The sequence below is a fragment of the Panthera onca genome, chromosome C2 (assembly GCF_046562875.1).
Source record: "Panthera onca isolate mPanOnc1 chromosome C2, mPanOnc1 haplotype 2, whole genome shotgun sequence".
In the NCBI taxonomy this organism is placed as follows: Eukaryota; Metazoa; Chordata; class Mammalia; order Carnivora; family Felidae; genus Panthera; species Panthera onca.
This window is the reverse complement of record NC_138347.1, coordinates 133,626,500-133,643,968: the sequence shown is the minus strand read 5'-3', so window position 1 is coordinate 133,643,968 and position 17,469 is coordinate 133,626,500. Positions and strand designations below refer to the sequence as shown.

The 17,469-nt window shown below is 45.4% G+C and overlaps 1 protein-coding gene across 4 annotated transcripts in view; it reads left to right on the top strand.

Moving 5' to 3' along the window:
- The window catches only part of RFTN1 (raftlin, lipid raft linker 1), a 213,859-nt gene that overhangs the window by 157,216 nt on the left and 39,174 nt on the right, over window positions 1–17,469 (top strand). For all 4 annotated transcript variants that reach the window (XM_078432384.2, XM_078432381.2, XM_078432382.2 and 1 more), the window contains exon 7: window positions 6,186–6,301. In XM_078432384.2, the coding sequence (XP_078288510.1) occupies window positions 6,186–6,301 (116 nt within the window). The remainder of the gene's footprint in view (window positions 1–6,185; window positions 6,302–17,469) is intronic.

The window sequence follows — 17,469 nt, the reverse complement described above, 5'->3', positions numbered from 1 at the left end:
CATAGATGCATTTTCCCTTCTATTCATAGCACATCTTCAAATGACCCTTTTATTGGAGTATAGCACATATTGAGAAAACTATGCACGTTATGAGGATATAGCCCAGAAGATTTTCACAAGGTGAGCACGTCTCTGTAACCAGCACCAGATCAAGAAACAGAATGTACCAGCCCCCTCAAAGCCCCCTCATGCCCCTCATAGTCCCTGGTTCCCAGGGGATGACCATAGTCCCAACTTGAAACACCATAGATTAGTTGTAAACTTCATATGAATGGAGTATGTGAATGAACGCCCTTCTTGTGTTGGGCTTCTTTCACTCGTTGTATTTGTGAGATCCATCCACAGTTTTCCATGTAGTTGCAGATCATTTCTTCTCATTGCTATATACTCTCCTTTAGGTCGATAGATACCACTACTCCGCTTCCAAGTGTGTTTTTTGTCCCATCTAGGAAAGCATGGCGTCTGCATAGATTTGGCCCCAAACTGAAGCCCTAAGGCCAGTCTCACTGTGACATCCCTGGGATGGCACCCAAAACACCAGACATGGAGGATGGTGTAGTGGTCAGGCTGGGAACCTGAGATGTTCATCGCCACCACTAGCTGGAGCCCCAGCGCCCAGCACACAGAGTGCTAGCTCAGTAAATACCTGTTAGTTACTGAAAGGGCACAGGCTTTGGAATCGAACAAATCATACTTTTGATCTCTTTTGCCCCTTGCATTCCCTTTGAACATGGACACGTGATTTAACTTCTGAGACCTCCATTTTCTCACCTACTAAGAGGGATGATTAGCCTTGCAGATGTGGGGGAGGGATTCAGGGAGAAACTATGAACTGTGCCTGGGCGTGTGCCTCACATCCAGCAAACACCCAATCAGAGCGTTTCTTCCCCATCTGGTTGGTTAAATGGCTCTGAACTTGCGGGTTCACCTTGCTGCAACTGAAGATGGGTTGTACCTCCTCTAGGTCACTCACCACTTCAAAGTTAGAATGCAGGAGTGAAGGCAGGCCAACAGCAGCTGTGAGTGCTCAGGAAGGAGAAGGCAGTAGACCTGCTCACTCTTCTGATAATATCAGTCAATTAGGCACGGTATGATCGGGGAGCAACATGGCACCATTAGCCAGGATTGGTTAAACGGCGATTACATTTATGGTGGGGTCATAGGTCATCGTGACAGCAGTCACATGTGCAGTTATGGTTATACAATCAGGACGTGCCATTCCTGGCACATACGGGGTGCCGTGAGCACCATGTAGCCTCTGATGGGGAGAAGGGGCTCTCAGAGACTCAAGGAAATCTGTTAGGCCAGCTACCTCAGTGGGGACGGTTTAGTCCAATCTAGCTTGTTAAAAGGAGAACGGTGACTTTTTCTTTTTTCATCTCGCGTAATTAGACCACATACGTTGACCATTTGTCATGGTGTGCACATTTCCAGCTGGACTTTGGGGAACAGCACCGAGGATAAGCCTGAAGCTTAGTTTGCTAGGTCTCAGAGGCTGCAGGGAAAGAACAGTTGCCCTCCCAGAATTTACCTCTTGGAATAATGGGGCAAATCTCCTTTTCACACCTCCTTTTTATAAAATCATAAGCTTGGAATGTTAAGGTGGCCTTTTGCCAAAAGACTGGCATCAAATATTTATACAGTACTGGGGCAAATACCTCTCTGTGCACAGTAGGGAAGCATCTTTACTTTAATAAAAAATGCAGTGATAATGGAGTGTTTTCCATAGATGTAGGGTGATTTAACCTTTTACATTGGGAGCCTTCACTGTAAGAAAGACCTATTTATACCCAGCTCGGTGCGCATCACAGCAAGGCTGAGCCAGGAAGGTAATGAGAAGACGCGGAGTGGACGAGGCCGTCAAAACAAGGGGCTCTTTAAAAGCCCAGCTGTCTGCTCTCCGTGGTTCATTGACTTTTTTGCTGTTACAGATGATCAAATTTTGACAGCCATTCCGAACTTGCTTTGTAGTTAAGTAGGTGAATCAGCACTCCGGATTCAGAATAGCAGAGCAGTGGGCTGAGGCAGCTGGTAAATAAGGACCTGGTTTATTCCTATTGCACACCCCAAGTCTGGCCATACGTCTCCCCACTGACCACACAGCCCTCTTCCCAGGCCTGTGACCAGGGAGGAAGCAGAGAAAGCCAGGCAGCGGCTGGGAAAGGAAGTCTGGATGGACTATGGTGTCTCATTCCCTCTTCTGGACCTCAGCTCCACTGCACGGTACTGTCGGCAGGCTAAATACCATCGTAATATTTATGCCAAATTGGGTACTCTATTACTTAAAGCAGTGATAGGCACAATTTAAGGTCTTGGAGGTTTTCCATTGAGATTTGTACGTAAAGACTTTGGAGATTGGAGATAACATATTTTGGTAGGAGTCTTGTGGGGATTTGTGCTGTGTTGGTCTAATCCTGAGGGAATCATTGAATGTATTCTGGTCTCAAGCATCCCCAGGTCAGGACTTGGGAAAGCTTTATTCAAAGTGGTTCTATAGGGTATTCCTACTGTGGCAGGAGCTCCAGCTGGATCTTTATTCTTCAGAACTTTAAAAGTGAACTTTACTATGGTTCATCTTGTCCTGAGGCCCCAAATACCTATAATGTGGTTTAAAGAGAAGCCCTGTTCTTCGCTGGTTATCTCTGTAAAACGTTTCTTAGGAGGGCAGCGAACAAACACTTGGGGAAAACTTTTTAGCAGAGCAGATGAGAGAGGCAACCTTAGTACTTTTGCTAAGGCTGTTTGATAACTCACTCTCAGTTTAGGAAATAAATAAGAAACTGGAGCATGGTGCTGATGAACTTAGATTGATCTCACTTAAAATGGAGTATTATCTCATCATATTGGACAAGGCTGCTGTGCTCCAGGAATTAGTCTCATGGCTGTGAGTCGTTGAGCTGGTCAGGCCTCTCTATCATTCTGGAATAATCAAGAATATCCCCAAGCCAACCAAAGTACACCAGTCTCATATTTCTTAGGTTTAGGTTGGGCATTGTATTAGTCAGCTATTGCCACAGTACTGCTGTGTAACAAGCCACCCCAGAGTCATTGGCTAAAAACAGTACTATTCTCACACATTGGTGGGTTGGCTGGAGCAACTCCATGAGGCAGTTCTGCTGATCTCAGCTGGGCTCACTCTCAGGTCTGTGGGTTAGCTGATCTAAGCTGAGCTGCTCTTGGGCAGCTGGGGCATGTCCTCTCAAAGTGGTGGCAGAGATAGAAGAGGTTAAGTTCAACCACAAGGGCTTGCCAAGCCCTTGTTGCATCATACCTGCTAATATCCCATTGGCCAAACAAGTCACATGGATAAGTGCCTAGTTAGCTGGTCGTCCCACCCATCATCTTAGTCTTGACTTTCTTCTCTCCTGATTCCACTGCTCTTGTGGTCCTTGGCTACCCCTCATTAACTGTGCATCCCTACTCCAGCTGTATCCTCTACCTAACTCTTAAACCCTGAAGATCCAAAAGCCTTCCTTGCATGGTTAAGTACATATCTCTACTCAAAATGAGGAGACCCGTTTTGAAAAATACCCAACCACTGCCTCCACCTGCACTCTCTCCCCTTAGCCCATTTGATATTTTTATAGCATTTATCACCTCTAACATTATGTCACTGTCTCCCTCCCCACACTGCAAGGTAAGCTTCATGGGGCAGAGACTTCATATGTCTTGCTGCCTGCAAGATGTCCGGTGACCACAGGAGTACCTGGCACAAAATAGATGCTAGGTAGGCATTGGAATGAATGAGCAGCTAAAAGTGTTTTCAGTATAAGCTTAAATGCTTCCAGGAACACAGTGCTCACTCTTCTGAGGTTTTACCTTCCATTTTTTAGACTACTCTAAGGAAGGTACTTTCTGTTTATATTGTACTCACATTTTCTCCCCATAGTTCCTAAAACTTTTTGATTCTAGTTCTGCCTTCAAGAGCCGTGTAAAGGAGAGAAAAAGAAAATTCATTTTCATCTGTGTTGTCTGTTTGTATGATGCTTATGTTAACTCTTGCATTAATCTTGTAGAAAAGGATAAGAAGAAATTCAAATTATACCTAATCCCACCAATCATAAGTGCTGCTAGATTTTATGTATTTCCTTAAAGTTTGTCTAACCCTTCTTAACATAAAAAAAAATTCACATACAGCTCATACCGCAGGCTTGTATCCTGTTTTTTTCTTCTTCTTTATAACATTGTCTCTAAGGAATTTTTCTGAATCATTACATTCCCATGATTTTTTTGTAGCCACATAGTATTTAATTATATGGAAGTCTCCTAACTTATTCGACTACTTTTCCATGGTTGAATATTTGAATTGTTGAGCATTTAGATTGTTTATGTTTTTCAGGAATTTATAAGTCATGCTGGTAGATAAATATTTGATGGCTTTAGTGGTTATTTCCTTAGAATAGACTGAACGAGGTAGAATTTCTGGGTCAAAGAAGATGGACTTTTTTGTTTCAGGCTCTTTAGACCTTGTGAAATTGCTCTCCTAAAAGATTGTACAGTTAAAATTCCCTTAACCACCATAAGCTTTTTATACACGTATAAAGAATGTTAAGCTTAGCCATTTATTTATTTATTTTTGTTGTTGCAAACAATTTTCTCATTTAATGGCCTTTCAATTGTCTTTATGAGGTCTAGTGGAAGACAGAAGCTAAATATTTGTTAAGTATTTACATCTGTCTGTCTTTTTCTTTGTGGCTTCTGGAAAATGCTGGCAGTTCCTGAACTCCAATGTAATACAAAGGACTTTCTGAATTTATCTCCCTTTCTTTTAAAAAAAAAATCATATTATTATGTGAATTATCCTTCTAAAATAAAATTAGTATATCACTAAAGATATTTTTAATGTGAATTGCCATAACAAAATACCACAAGCTGGATAGCTTAAATAATAGACATTTATTTTCTCAGAGTTGAGGAGGCTAGATGTCGTCCATGGTTAAGGTGCTGGCAAATTCAGTTTCTGCTTGAGGCCTCTTTTCCTAACCTGCAGACAGCCACCTTCTCTCTTCTTCATCTGGCATTGCCTCTGTGCAGGGAGAGGGGAGGGGGGTCCCTCTGGTGTTTTCCTGGTAAGGACATCAGTCTTACCAGATTAGGACCCACCCTTATGACCTCATTTAACCTTAGTTAATTCCCTAAAGGCCCTACCTCCAAATACTGTCACTTTGGAAGTTAATGCTTCACGTATGAATTGGATGGGGGGAGGACACAATTCAGTACCTAATGGTGTGATTGATTTGTAGATTAGAATCTAGGGACCAGGAGTGATTCTGTGTACACATTCCCATGTCACAGATGAGAGACCCAGTCCCTGAAAGGGGTCACGTCACTTTTCATGATAGAGCATGGATCCAAACCACCTGCTTCTCTGTCTAGTCCTCTTTCCCACAATCTCTTATCTAAATGAATTTAGGGCATTTAAAAGCCATATTAAAAAAAGGAGGAGCGGCAGAAAACACTTCCCTTAATGTCTTTGGCTGTGGCGGGGACTCTGTTGTAATTTTCTTTATACTCTCACTGCCTAAGACAATGAATCCTTCTTGAATCCTGTTATATGTTTAACGTACATTTATTGAATCATATAGAACTCAGAACCTGGCACACTGACCAGAGCAATGCCCAAGGAAACATTTTCAGTGGTAAATCATTTGGGAAAATTCCCCTTTCCCTCAAATTCTGCCTCTTGACAAGAGCTAAAGCGTCATCTGTACAGCTGTCCACATGATGAGAACTTCCAAGAATCAGCGCATCTAGAGTGCATCCGACAAACTCAGATCTGCTGTGTTATATCTATCCCCCCTTTAAAAAAACCTTCCACCTAAATATAGTTTTCTTCTAAAAACTGTCTCTAAATGACTGTGTTTTACCCTGAATAAGTTCTCCCCAGTGCATCCTGACGTTGGAGCGTGAAAAAGAAGGTAAACGCGTGAAATCAAATGGTGATTGCTAACAATGAAATTTGGGCTCATAAAATCAAGGATATTATTCAGAACTGCGAGGTAAATTAGTCTCATTCATTCTGATGGGGCTAGACTCTATGGCTGTGTGTGCCTTCTTTAATTAACATGCTGAAAAGATGTTCTGATTGGGATTATTAATGAATGCAGTGAAAATTTTTGCTGCTTGTAAGGCTTCTGCCACAGACGGTTTACAGAACTCCCCCCGCCTCTTTTCTTTTTCCACAGATTCCTTGCACAGCCTGACAGATGGAGTATTCATCTTTGAAGCTGTTTCCACAGAAGATAGCAAAACCATGCAGGGCTATGATGCTATTGTTGTCGAACAATGGACAGTCCTGGAAGTAAGTGTGAGATTGGCAGTGGTGCTTCCTTTGTTTGGACAATGATTGTTTTATCCGCTTGCTGGGTCTGACCGTGTCTGCTGTGGCTTTCCTCTGAAAGGCAGTTTGACCTGGGTAGACCTACAAGGCCCCTTTCAAATGCTTCTGTGCCCTCCAGTTGGGGCATGGGCCCCACTTTCCCTTTCTGTAGGAAAAATAGTGTGCGTGCTGGACCATTGGGTGGAAAGAGGTTCTTCTTTCATTCATTTGCATATCACTGGAAACTCCAAGTGACATACGTGAGGCCAACATAGAGTCTGTGTCCACCGGAATGAGAGCAACATGATTGTTGGTGTTAGACCTTATGCCTCCCTCTGCCAAGTGTCCTTGGAAGAAATTGGTGCATACACACTCAATCTTTGACAAAAAGCCCATGAGGCAAGTATATGACTGCCCCTATTTCACAGATGAGGAAACTGAGGTTAGGTCCCTGGCCCAAGGTTACACAATAAATGCTGAAGGATGTCCTTGAGAGATGTTGACCCTTGAAGCCACCAAACTGCTGTGGGCAGAGTAATTCCTTGAGCCACGTCCCACTGGGACATTCGAAGACCTGATTTCTTTCTGAGATTCGCCGGTGTGTACTTTGAGGGCACTGTAGAAGGGTGGGCTTCTCAGACTCATCTCTTGTCCATCCAACATCTTGGGTGTAAACGGGCAAGCTGTTTAAACATGCAGGACTGATTTCTGAAAGGATTTCTTGAGGAGGCCCTGGAAAAACACAGGGTTAGCATCGCTCAGAGGGGCCTTGCCAAACCGGGCTCTCTGTGCCAGAGTAAGACAGGTGTGGGTTCAGCTCTTTGTGAGGGGCATGGGGTGCCGGGACCCACCAGACAGTGGGTGCTTGCCACATCTTTGTGCCCTCTGGCTGTGCCCTCTGCAGCCTGATGGCAGGCGACACCCTCACCTAGTTGCTGGAGGGCGGTGGGCACCCCAGCGGTCTGTCCCCTGTCCTCTACGCTGGCAGCAGTTCTGAGCAGGCATGCCTGCATCTGGGCAGTGATGTGCAGTAACTGCTTGCCAGGAAGGGGACAGAGTACAATGGAAAACTGTACTAATCAATCAGAAATTGGAATTCCAAAAACACAGCATCCAGGGCCCAGTTAGATGAGGGGCCAGGAGCCCTAAAGGAAAGTAAGGAATCGGGTCATGACCTGGTTTGCCATCAGGCTCTGCCAGCTCCCCCTGCCTGACCTTGGTCTCATGTCCCCCCACCCCAACACACACACACACACACACCCCGCCTCGGGTCCCTAAACATCCTGAATTTAAGATGGGGTCATGCTGTTCATCCAGCCCACCTCATGTGGTCAGATGAAAGATGAAATAACAAGGGTGCCAATTGAGGATCTTAAGGACCCTATTAAAACAGCCCACAGGCTTTAACACTCAGTAACTCTGTTTGCTCTGTCACACTTAGCCTTCACAGCAAGCCACATGTGGCTGCACCAAAAACAGGTGCATGTGTGGAAGTGATTGACGGGTCACGGGACGTGTGCAACATCTCTTGCCATCAGCACATTAAAATGGCTGTTAAGGGAGGGCACCGCGGTTTCCTCAAGAAAGGTGATTTGATGGCTTTGATCCAAAGTCTCAAAGTGTGGTCCTAGGACCAGCAGCATTGGCGTCACCTGGGAAGTTGCTATAAATGCAGATTGTTGGACCCCACCCCGGATGGACTGAATTAGAAACTCTGGGGATGGGCCTCAGCAATCCTTTTTCACAAGGGAGATCCTGATTCACGGTTTCAAGAGCCAGTGTCTAAAAGAACAGGATAGATGCCACTCTCACCAGATGTCTGTGGTTGTGTGTTAGTTGATGAAAGTTGTGATAGGAAAAGTACCCCAGTGGCTTGTCTTTCTTCAGCCTTTGAAATTAACTGTAACCTTGATGGGTAACTGGAGTGAATGCATCCTATCTAAAATGTTTGTGGGAGGAAGTTAAAGTTACAAACTAAAATAAGGACACGATTGTCTTTTTAATTAGAAGAGGTCAATTTTATGGGTTAAGAGGCTAGGTCAGGAAAGATGAACATTTATTCAGAAAGTTTTCCTGGCTGTGCAGATTGGTTTCCGTTAGGTTGATTTGTTAATTTTATTTCTTTCTCAGATGTTTGAACTTTTTTCCCTTGACCTCCTATTTTTGTGCATTAATCTATTTGGTGTTATTAGTGTTGGGTCATGTCGTCATTGTCCCTCGTCCCCTTCTCTCCCTCACGGACACACGCGCACACGCACACACACACGCACACACACACACTTCAGGAATGCTGTGGCTTTTCTCCAGAGATCCTGGGAAATGGCATAGGGTTTTAAGACCCACAATGGGCCCAGTGGTGTGCACCAGCTTGTGAAGCTGGTTCTGTGCCTCTCTTTCCAACTCCGTATTCAGTGACGGATTCAGTCATTAGTAGCTTGAAATTGTGTTTGTGGAAGTACCGCACCATGAAAACTGGCAAAGCCTAGAAATTAGGATTCCACCCTCCCACCCCCACCACGGCTCAGAGAGCCAGTTGTAAGCATTTACCAGCACATCACTAGATAGGCCTTTATTCCATCACATGTTGACATTATGATAGGCAGGTGTGGCTGGCATCCAGTTGGGCAGAAACACATTTTCTTAATTTTCCTGATAGTGACAAGTGAATTAATGGTTTTGATGTAGGTGTTCAGCCAGTTCTCCCCCCGCACAAGTCTTCAGTCTCGCTCTTTTCTCTGGTGCCTTTGGAGCATTCCCAAATTCCCCACAGTGGAAACAGACCCCCGTCCATTTTAGCAGCGTCAGCTTCTGAGTGCCATCTCTTGAGGACTAAAGGAGGGGAGATCTCTTCTGGACAGACTGTACCCCTGGGCACATGGGTTTCTCTTCCTCTTTGTGGCTGTATTGGCAGACTTTAGGTCAGCTCATAGGTGGCCTCCTTCAGGAAGCCCTTCAGACTCCTTCAGAGTGAAAGACTCTTCCTTTGTGTTTCCGTAATTCTCTGTGCATAAGTCTGTCAGCTCCTATTATGATCACTATGATTTCTTTATCCACTTTCCTTCCTTACTGCGAGTTTCTCGGCGTGGGCGCGTTCATCTTTGTTCTCTAAGGCTTCCAGTAAATGCTTCCTGAATTGGGTTGCAGGCCTTTTGGTTCAGCGTTAGGTACACATACACTTCTCAGAATGAAGCGTGAATCCCTCAAGAGCTTTTAAACACACAGGTATCCAGGCCCTCCTCACAGAGGTTCCTTTTCAAGCCCACTTTGGGAATCGCTGCCTTAGCAGAACCACATGGATACACTGTGTCCCAGCATGGCCCAGCGGTGTCCAGTCCAGGGCAGAACCCACAGCTCAGCTCTTTGAAGAGGCTGTGTCAGAAGTCCCCCCTCCCCCCACTGACGGCCCCCCTTCTGCTGGCCCCTCCAGGTGTGTGGGCCTTTGTCCAGCAGCCTCACCTTTCACCCTTGAGACCCACCTGCTTCCTCTCTTCACCCTTTTGGCCTCTGGGAAGGGTCTTTCCTGTTCAAGCCCTGGGCAGATCCCTCTTGGCTTGTGGTTGACCCTGCCTTTCTGGCAACCTCTCTCCTTCCAGGCCAGCCCATAAACTCCTGGGCTCTGGCCACAAAACACTGCTGACCAGCTTGTTCTCTTTGCTCACAGTTGGGACTGCCCTGTTCCTTTTCTGCCTCCTGCGCACATTAGTATCCTCAGCTCGCAGTACACACGTGCCATTCCAGTTGAGCCACATCTTCCCGGCTTCCCTGTCCCCATGTGCACGTGCACACGTGGACGCTTTCATGAGAAAACCTACCTAACTCTTCACAGCTCTGCAAACACCGCAACGTGTTGGAAAGAGAAGGTAGATTCTGGAGTCTGGTCTGGGAATGCATCCTGGCTGTCTTATTCCCAGCCAAGTGACTGAGTGTACCCCCTCTTTGTTTTTCCATCTTTCAGCTGTATGAGTGGGAACACTGTCAGCCTCTCAAAGTTGAGAATTTTAAAAATGATATATTCAAAAGTTGTGAGTGTAGCTCTTGGCATATCGTAGGGAAATAGTACTTTCTTTTATTGGTCCCCTGGTGTCATCGGCTAGAAAGATCCTCTCCAGGTTGCCTTGCTCTTGCTCTGAAAGCACACCAGAGGTTGGGCAAGGGAAAAGTGTGGAGCCAAATGCATTGCGTGTTTCTCAGTTGGAAACCTGTGGCAGTTTTGAGTAGTATGAAAGCCCGTCCGCACAGCATCTGTAATGGGTATTTTGTTTACTTTCTTTGAGTTTACAATTTAGAGTGTGAGCAGAAAGGGTCCTTCTTGGAAAGAAAGGGGGAAACTACAGAGATGAATAGGTCATATGGATGAGAGACGGAAAGACAGAGAGACAGGGACCCTCTTTTTCATTCTGAGGTTGCATGTCCTTCAGCCTGGGAGCCCATCACTGCTTATGGACACCATCAGGTGCCCTTGAGGCCTTAGAGCCTTCTCTGTCTTCACCCCCCTCCTTGGAATGAGCCTTCCGCGCCCCTTGTGAAATTTGCTGCCAGAACTGACCATGAGATAACAGTAAAAACTCTTTTAGCTGGTGCAGTTGGTATGGTGGTTAGAGAGTTAATTGAAAAGCCAATTAAAAAGAACCAAAGAAAATCATATTCATACCCCCACACATTTTATTTTAATGTAAAATATATAAATACGCATCCATTTGCCCATCTTTTAGAGTTTGAGGTCTGCTGATTGGAATTTCACTTCACCTTTCTTGTGTAAACCACACCCAAGGTGTTGCGATCACCAGTGTCCTGGGGCAGTGTCTTGAAAGTCTAGGAAAGGGATCTCACTGCCGAATCCTCGATTTCATGATTTTTTTCGTACTCTTTTCCAGCCCCCACCACTTCTAAGTCAGCCACAGTTGTTATTTTTAGGCAACTGCACTTTGTCAAATCTCTTCAAAGCATTCTACTTAGTTTTCCCAGAAACAACTTCTTTTGTCTTTACCATCAGTTTAAATAATGTAAATGAAGACACATAGTGATGACAGTGGGTCTAACTGACCTACGAGGGTCTGGGAGCCTGTGGGACTCAGCCTGATGTGCTCGGTGGCTGGGATCAGGGGGCCGTGAGCAAGCTGGAGAGGAGCCTGCCACCTGTGAGCGCTTGGTCCTCTGACAGCTGGACTTGGGCTTCTGCTCGTCCAGCAGGTGGTTGGATCAACTTTGGGGCAGCCATGACAGATTGCATCATGTAGGGTGGCACATACTCAGCTCTCCCCATCCGCTCCCTGTGTATTCAATCTGTTATTGAACCGACTCCCAGTTCATCTCATCCTATTAATTTCTGCCCATTCTTCCAGCCTATGGAGACATTTTTGATCATGGTTATATCGTCCTGCATTTTTGGAGGATCATCTCAGCTTTGGCTTCTCTGAAGGTTTCATTTGTAGGATGGCTCCTTTCCAGTCCAATGTCAAACACACTAGATGGAGTACATGGTCCTTTGGCATGTTTGGGGGGTTTTTCCTCTAGTCTCTAACCTGACGCCAAACCCTTTTGCCAGAAGTTTCAGATGGCCCTATTGTTCCACCTAACATGTCACCATTTTATCCCTGAAAGAATCATGAGAGGCTCGCTGAGATGCATTTCTGTAACTGACATCCACTCTGGGGCACGCCTCCACCCCTCCAGTCCCCTAACCCTGGGGACACACAGGCCCCACTCGTTCTGCACTAACTTCTGTATTCTGTAGACTTCTGGGGATCCATCTTTTGTTTCTAGGGGCTCCCAGCCATCTCTTGAACAATCCACACAGGATTTGTAAGGGAGTAACATCAATTTCTGTGGTATCTACAATCCACCACCTTCTGCTGTGACAAGGGAGCCAATATTTATTCTTATTAAACCATCTGACATTTCTTTCATTGCCACGGTTTCTCTAGGATAATTATTTTGGTTCTGAGATCATAGCCTTGAGTGCCAAAGATAGTAGTTCTCTGTCTTTTTCCTGTGATTCAAAAGATTTTCCCATAAGTGACCACTGCCTTGAATGACCTTGACTGCAGACACATCCCCTTCCCCTACCAGGCTGTAACTCCACCCCTTTTCCAACCCAGAGCAAATCACGGCACAGAGGAGGCCCACAAGGTGTTCAGAGCAACGCTGAGTCTGTTCTAGCAGCTCTGGGTGCTCTCACTTGGTCAGATTCCTCACGTCCCACTCGGTTTTGATAGTGACACATCAGTGCACTAAGTGGTATGACTGAGCATCTTTTCCCTAAAATGTAATGTATGTATACTTGATGAATTTTAAATTCATCGTTTAATGGGGAAAAATTGAGAGCTTTCCCCCTAAGGTCAGGGACAAGACAGGGATGTCCACTCTCATGCCACTGTTATTCAACATAGTATTGGAAGTCTTAGCCTCTGTAGTCAGACAACACAAAGAAATAAAAGGCATCCAAATCGGCCAGGAGGAGGTCAAACTTCCACTCCTCGCAGATGACATGATACTCTGTATGGAAAACCCTAAAGATTCCACAAAAAAACTGCTAGAACTGATTCGTGAATTCAGCAAAGTTGCAGGATATAAAACCAATGCACAGAAATCAGTTGCATTCCTACACACCAACAATGAAGCAACAGAAAGAGAAATCAAGGAATCAATCCCATTTACACTTGCACCAAAAACCATAAAATACCTAAGAATAAATCTAACCAAAGAGGTGAAAAATCTATACACTGAAAACTATAGAAAGCTTATGAAAGAAATTGAAGAAGACACAAAAAATGGAAAAAGATTCCATGCTCCTGGATAGGAAGAACAAATACTGTTAAAATGTCGATACCACCCAAAGCAATCTACATATTCAGTGCAATCCCTATCAAAATAACACCAGCATTCTTCACAGAGCTAGAACAATAATCCTAAAGTTTGTATGGAACCAGAAAAGACCCCGAATAGCCAAAGCAATCTTGAAAAAGAAAACCAGAGCGGGAGGCATCACAATCCCAGACTTCAAGCTATACTACAAGGCTGTAGTCATCAAGACAGTACGGTACTGGCACAAGAACAGACACTCAGATCAATGGAACAGAATAGAGAACCCAGAAATGGACCCACAAACGTATGGCCAACTAACCTTTGACAAAGCAGGAGAGAACATCCAGTGGAATAAAGACAGTCTCATCAGCAAGTGGTGCTGGGAAAACTGGACAGCAACATGCAGAAGAAGGAACCTGGACCACTTTCTTACACCATACACAAAAATAAACTCAAAATGCATGAAAGACCTAAATGTAATTCAGGAAGCTATCACAATCCTCGAGGAGAAAGGAGGCAAAAACCTCTTTGATCTTAGCCACAGCAACTTCTTACTCCACACGTCTCCAGAGGCAAGGGAAACAAAAGCAAAAATGAACTGTTGGGACCTCATCAAAATAAATTCATCATTTAAAAGCTTGAGGGTTTGCTTTAGAAAGCAGGTTGCTAATCTCTATTTAAAATGTTAGAGGCTCCTGGGTGCCTCAGTCAGTTGATCGTCCAACTCTTGGTTTGGGCTCAGGTCATGATCCAACCCCAAGTTGGGCTCAGCACTGAGCGTGAAGCCTGCTTAAGATTCTCTCTCTCTCTCTCTCTCTCTCTCTCTCTCTCTCTCTCTCTCTCTCTCCCCCCCCTCCCTCTGCCCCTCCCCCGCTCATGCTCGCTCTCTCTCTCTAAAGTAAAAACAGTAATAATAAATAATTTAAAATAATAAATGAATAAATAATAAAAGATGTTAAAAATGGGGGCACCTGGGTGGCTCAATCAGTTGAGCAGCCAACTTTGGTTCAGGTCATGATCTCACAGTTTGTGGGTTCGAGCCTCACATCAGGCTCTGTGCTGACAGCTCAGAGCCTGGAGCTTGCTTCAGATTCTGTGTCTCCCTCTTTCTCTGTCCCCGCCCTGCTCATGCTCTGTCTCTCTCTCTCTCTCTCTCTCTCTCTCTCTCTCTCTCAAAAATAAATAAACATTAAAAAAATTTTTTTTAATGTTAAAACTGTTAAATACCCACTCCTACCCATGACTAAGCAAGCCCGTACCTCACATCCACCTCTTGCAGAGAAACACATGCATTTGTTCACAAGAAGGCACACACAAGAACATTATTTCAGCATGATTAGTACTAGAAAAAAGGAAACTGCATACATGCCCATCAGTAGGAGAATGATTAAATAAACGATGGTACATCCTTATTATGGATGCAGTCATTCTGTATAAACTGCCAGGCAGGGAAGGAACTCCAGGAAATGTTAAGTGAAAAAACAAGCTGCAGAATGATGCTGTAATGGGTAATTTTATGTGGCACCCTGGCTAGGCTATGGTGCCCAGTTGTTTGGTCAAGCACCAGTTTGATGTTGTAGTGGAGGGAGTTTTTAGATATGATTAACATTCAAATTTGCAAACTTCAAGTAAAGCAGATTGCTAATCCTTCATAATGTGGGTGGGCCTTGTCCAATCAGTTGAGGGCCTTAAAAATACGCCTTTCCTGCAGACTTCGGAAAAGAAAGTAAAATGGAAAATAGGCAGGAAGTAAAATAGAAATAGGAAGTAAAATGAGGGTTGAATAATTCCACTTTCTTGGAAAGTGTACAACTTCTTGCTTTGAACATAGCTTAAAAAGCTATAGCTTAAAACGGTGTCTGTGTATATGTGTACATAGTCATATACACCCAATCTCATTCTGGGCTTGCTTAACTTTCGTTCTTTTTTGGAGTTTGCCTCACTTTAGTCACCATCCCTGGAGGGTCAGGTACCTCCGTTCTGTCCTTGTAAATCCACACTCATCAACCTGTGCAAGACATTGATTTCCTTAGGTGCCTGCAACTTTTTTTCTAGAGCGACACTTCCACCAGGAGTCAACTTCTCTTCGGGTGTTTCTTGCCACGGGGCTGGACTGAACTTTCCCCTGAACTTTTAACATTCCTTTTCTTCTTGTGCCTGGAGAGGGTCTCTAGTGCTCCTTGGCTATTAGGAATTTGGCAGAGGACAGCTTAGTTTGTATGGTCTGTGTTCTGCCAGATAAGTCACTCCTCTTCCCCAAATGATGGAGATCATATTTAAAAACAGTGACCCCAAGAGGCGCCTGGGTGGCTCAGTCTGTTAAGCGTCTTGACTTTGGCTCAGGTCATGATCTCACGGTTTGTGAGTTCAAGCCCCGCATCAGGCTCTGTGCTGACAGCTCAGAGCCTGGAGCCTGCTTTGGATTCTGTGACTCCCTCTCTTTCTGGTTCTCCCCTGCTGGCTCTCTCTCTCTCTCTCTCTCAAAAATAATAAATTAACATTAAAATTTTTTTTTAAAAAAACAGTGACCCCAAAAAGCCTTTATCAGGTCACTGAGTCCTGACTTCTGATCTGAGTCTTTGGCCCTGTGCTCGGTTAGTGGGGCCCTGGGTGGCTGGCTGTCCCTGTTTCGTCTTTTTCGGGCAGAATTTTCCCTCTGTCTCCTTCTGGACAGCAGCTTCTTGACTTGGGGGTCATGAAATGTCACGTGGATTGTGGCATTGCCAAGAAGAGATAGATGATGGGCTTTTGGGTGGAAATCGGCCCTCCAGCTTTCCCATGGGATGGCTGGCAGTTGGTGGAAGAGGATTAGTGGATACGAGACAGAGAACTCCCAGGGAATTGGGAAGCCCCAGAGGATCAGAGAAAGGGACTGGGACAAGAGTGCCACCCTGGGACGAAAACGTAAAGGGGTGTTCGCTGAGGCCCCTACCTGCAAGGAGCATCCAGGAGGGAAGAAGACTTCCTGCAGGATAAGTAGCAAGGCACTCAGTGCTGGATGGCATCCTGCTGACCGGAAGTGCTCTGGGGGAAAGTAGAGACAGACCAAGGCCCACTGGGCACCGTGGGCTCCCAACGGGCTCCGACAGGGTGTGGATGAGCCAAGGGGGTTGGGAAAGGGGCTTCCTGCCGGTGGGAAGTGCCAAGAGCCGAGGCAGGCCAGAAGGGAAAGCACATCTGTACATTTTAGTTTCACAATTAGAACATTAGTGGCTCATGTCAGAGTTTTTCTAGATCCTCGGATCCCCCATTTTTTAAAAAAAATAGTTTTGGGAGAGTGTGAGTGGGGGAGGGGCAGAGAGAGTGGAACAGAGGATCCAAAGCAGGTCTGCTCTGACTGGCTGACGGCAGTGAGCCCGCCGTGGGGCTCAAATTCACGACCCTCTAGATCATGACCTGAGGTGAAGTCGGATGCTCGACCGACTGAGCCACCCAGGTGCCCCTCCTTGGATCCCTTTTGATCAATGTGCTTTCACTTCCAGAGGCCAGCACCTGTGTCTTTGCTGACACCTGCACCTGGGCCTCCGGAGCCTGCTTTGTTGCTCTTGGCAAAAGCTGAGCAGGGAAATACCTGGATGTTTAGGTGCCCCTGGGGTAGCTCTTACCTGTGACTGAGGAGGGTGGGTGTATGAAAGGCAAGAGTGAGGCAAACTCCAAAAATGAATGAAGGTTAAGCCCAGAATGAGATTGGGTGTACGTGACTACACACACACACACACACACACACACACACACACACACCTTTTTAAACTATGTTTAAAGAAGAGGTTGTACATTTTCCAAGAAAGTGGAATTATTCAACCCTCATTTTGCTTCCTTTTCTACAAGGAGAAAACAAGTATATCTAAAGCGGAACAGAAGAAAGGACATGGTGATACATAACTAGTTATCTTTTTTTTTTTTAAGTTTATTTATTTATTGTGAGGGAGAGAGCACGTGCATGTGGGTGGGGGAGGGGCAGAGAGAGCAGGAGAGAGCGAGCATGTGCAAGCAGGGGAGGAGCTGAGAGAGAGGGAGAGAGAGAATCCTAAACAGACTCTGTGCTGTCAGTGCAGAGCCCGACATGGGGCTCAATCCCACGAACCACGAGATTATGACCTGAACCGAAACCAAGAGTTGGACACTTAACTGACTGAGCCACCCAGGTGCCCCTAGTTATCTTTTAAATGTAAGTTTTTAATTACCCAAGTAAAATGAAGACTTCTCTCTATTAAAATGGAGACGTTACAGATAAAGCTACCTCCCACTCTTCCATTCCAAGGCACTCGTAACCATTGTCAGAGGTGTGGACCTCTGAGTACAGCTTACCCCCCCAGAGCCTCCCTCTGGCTGAGGCTAAGCCTCAG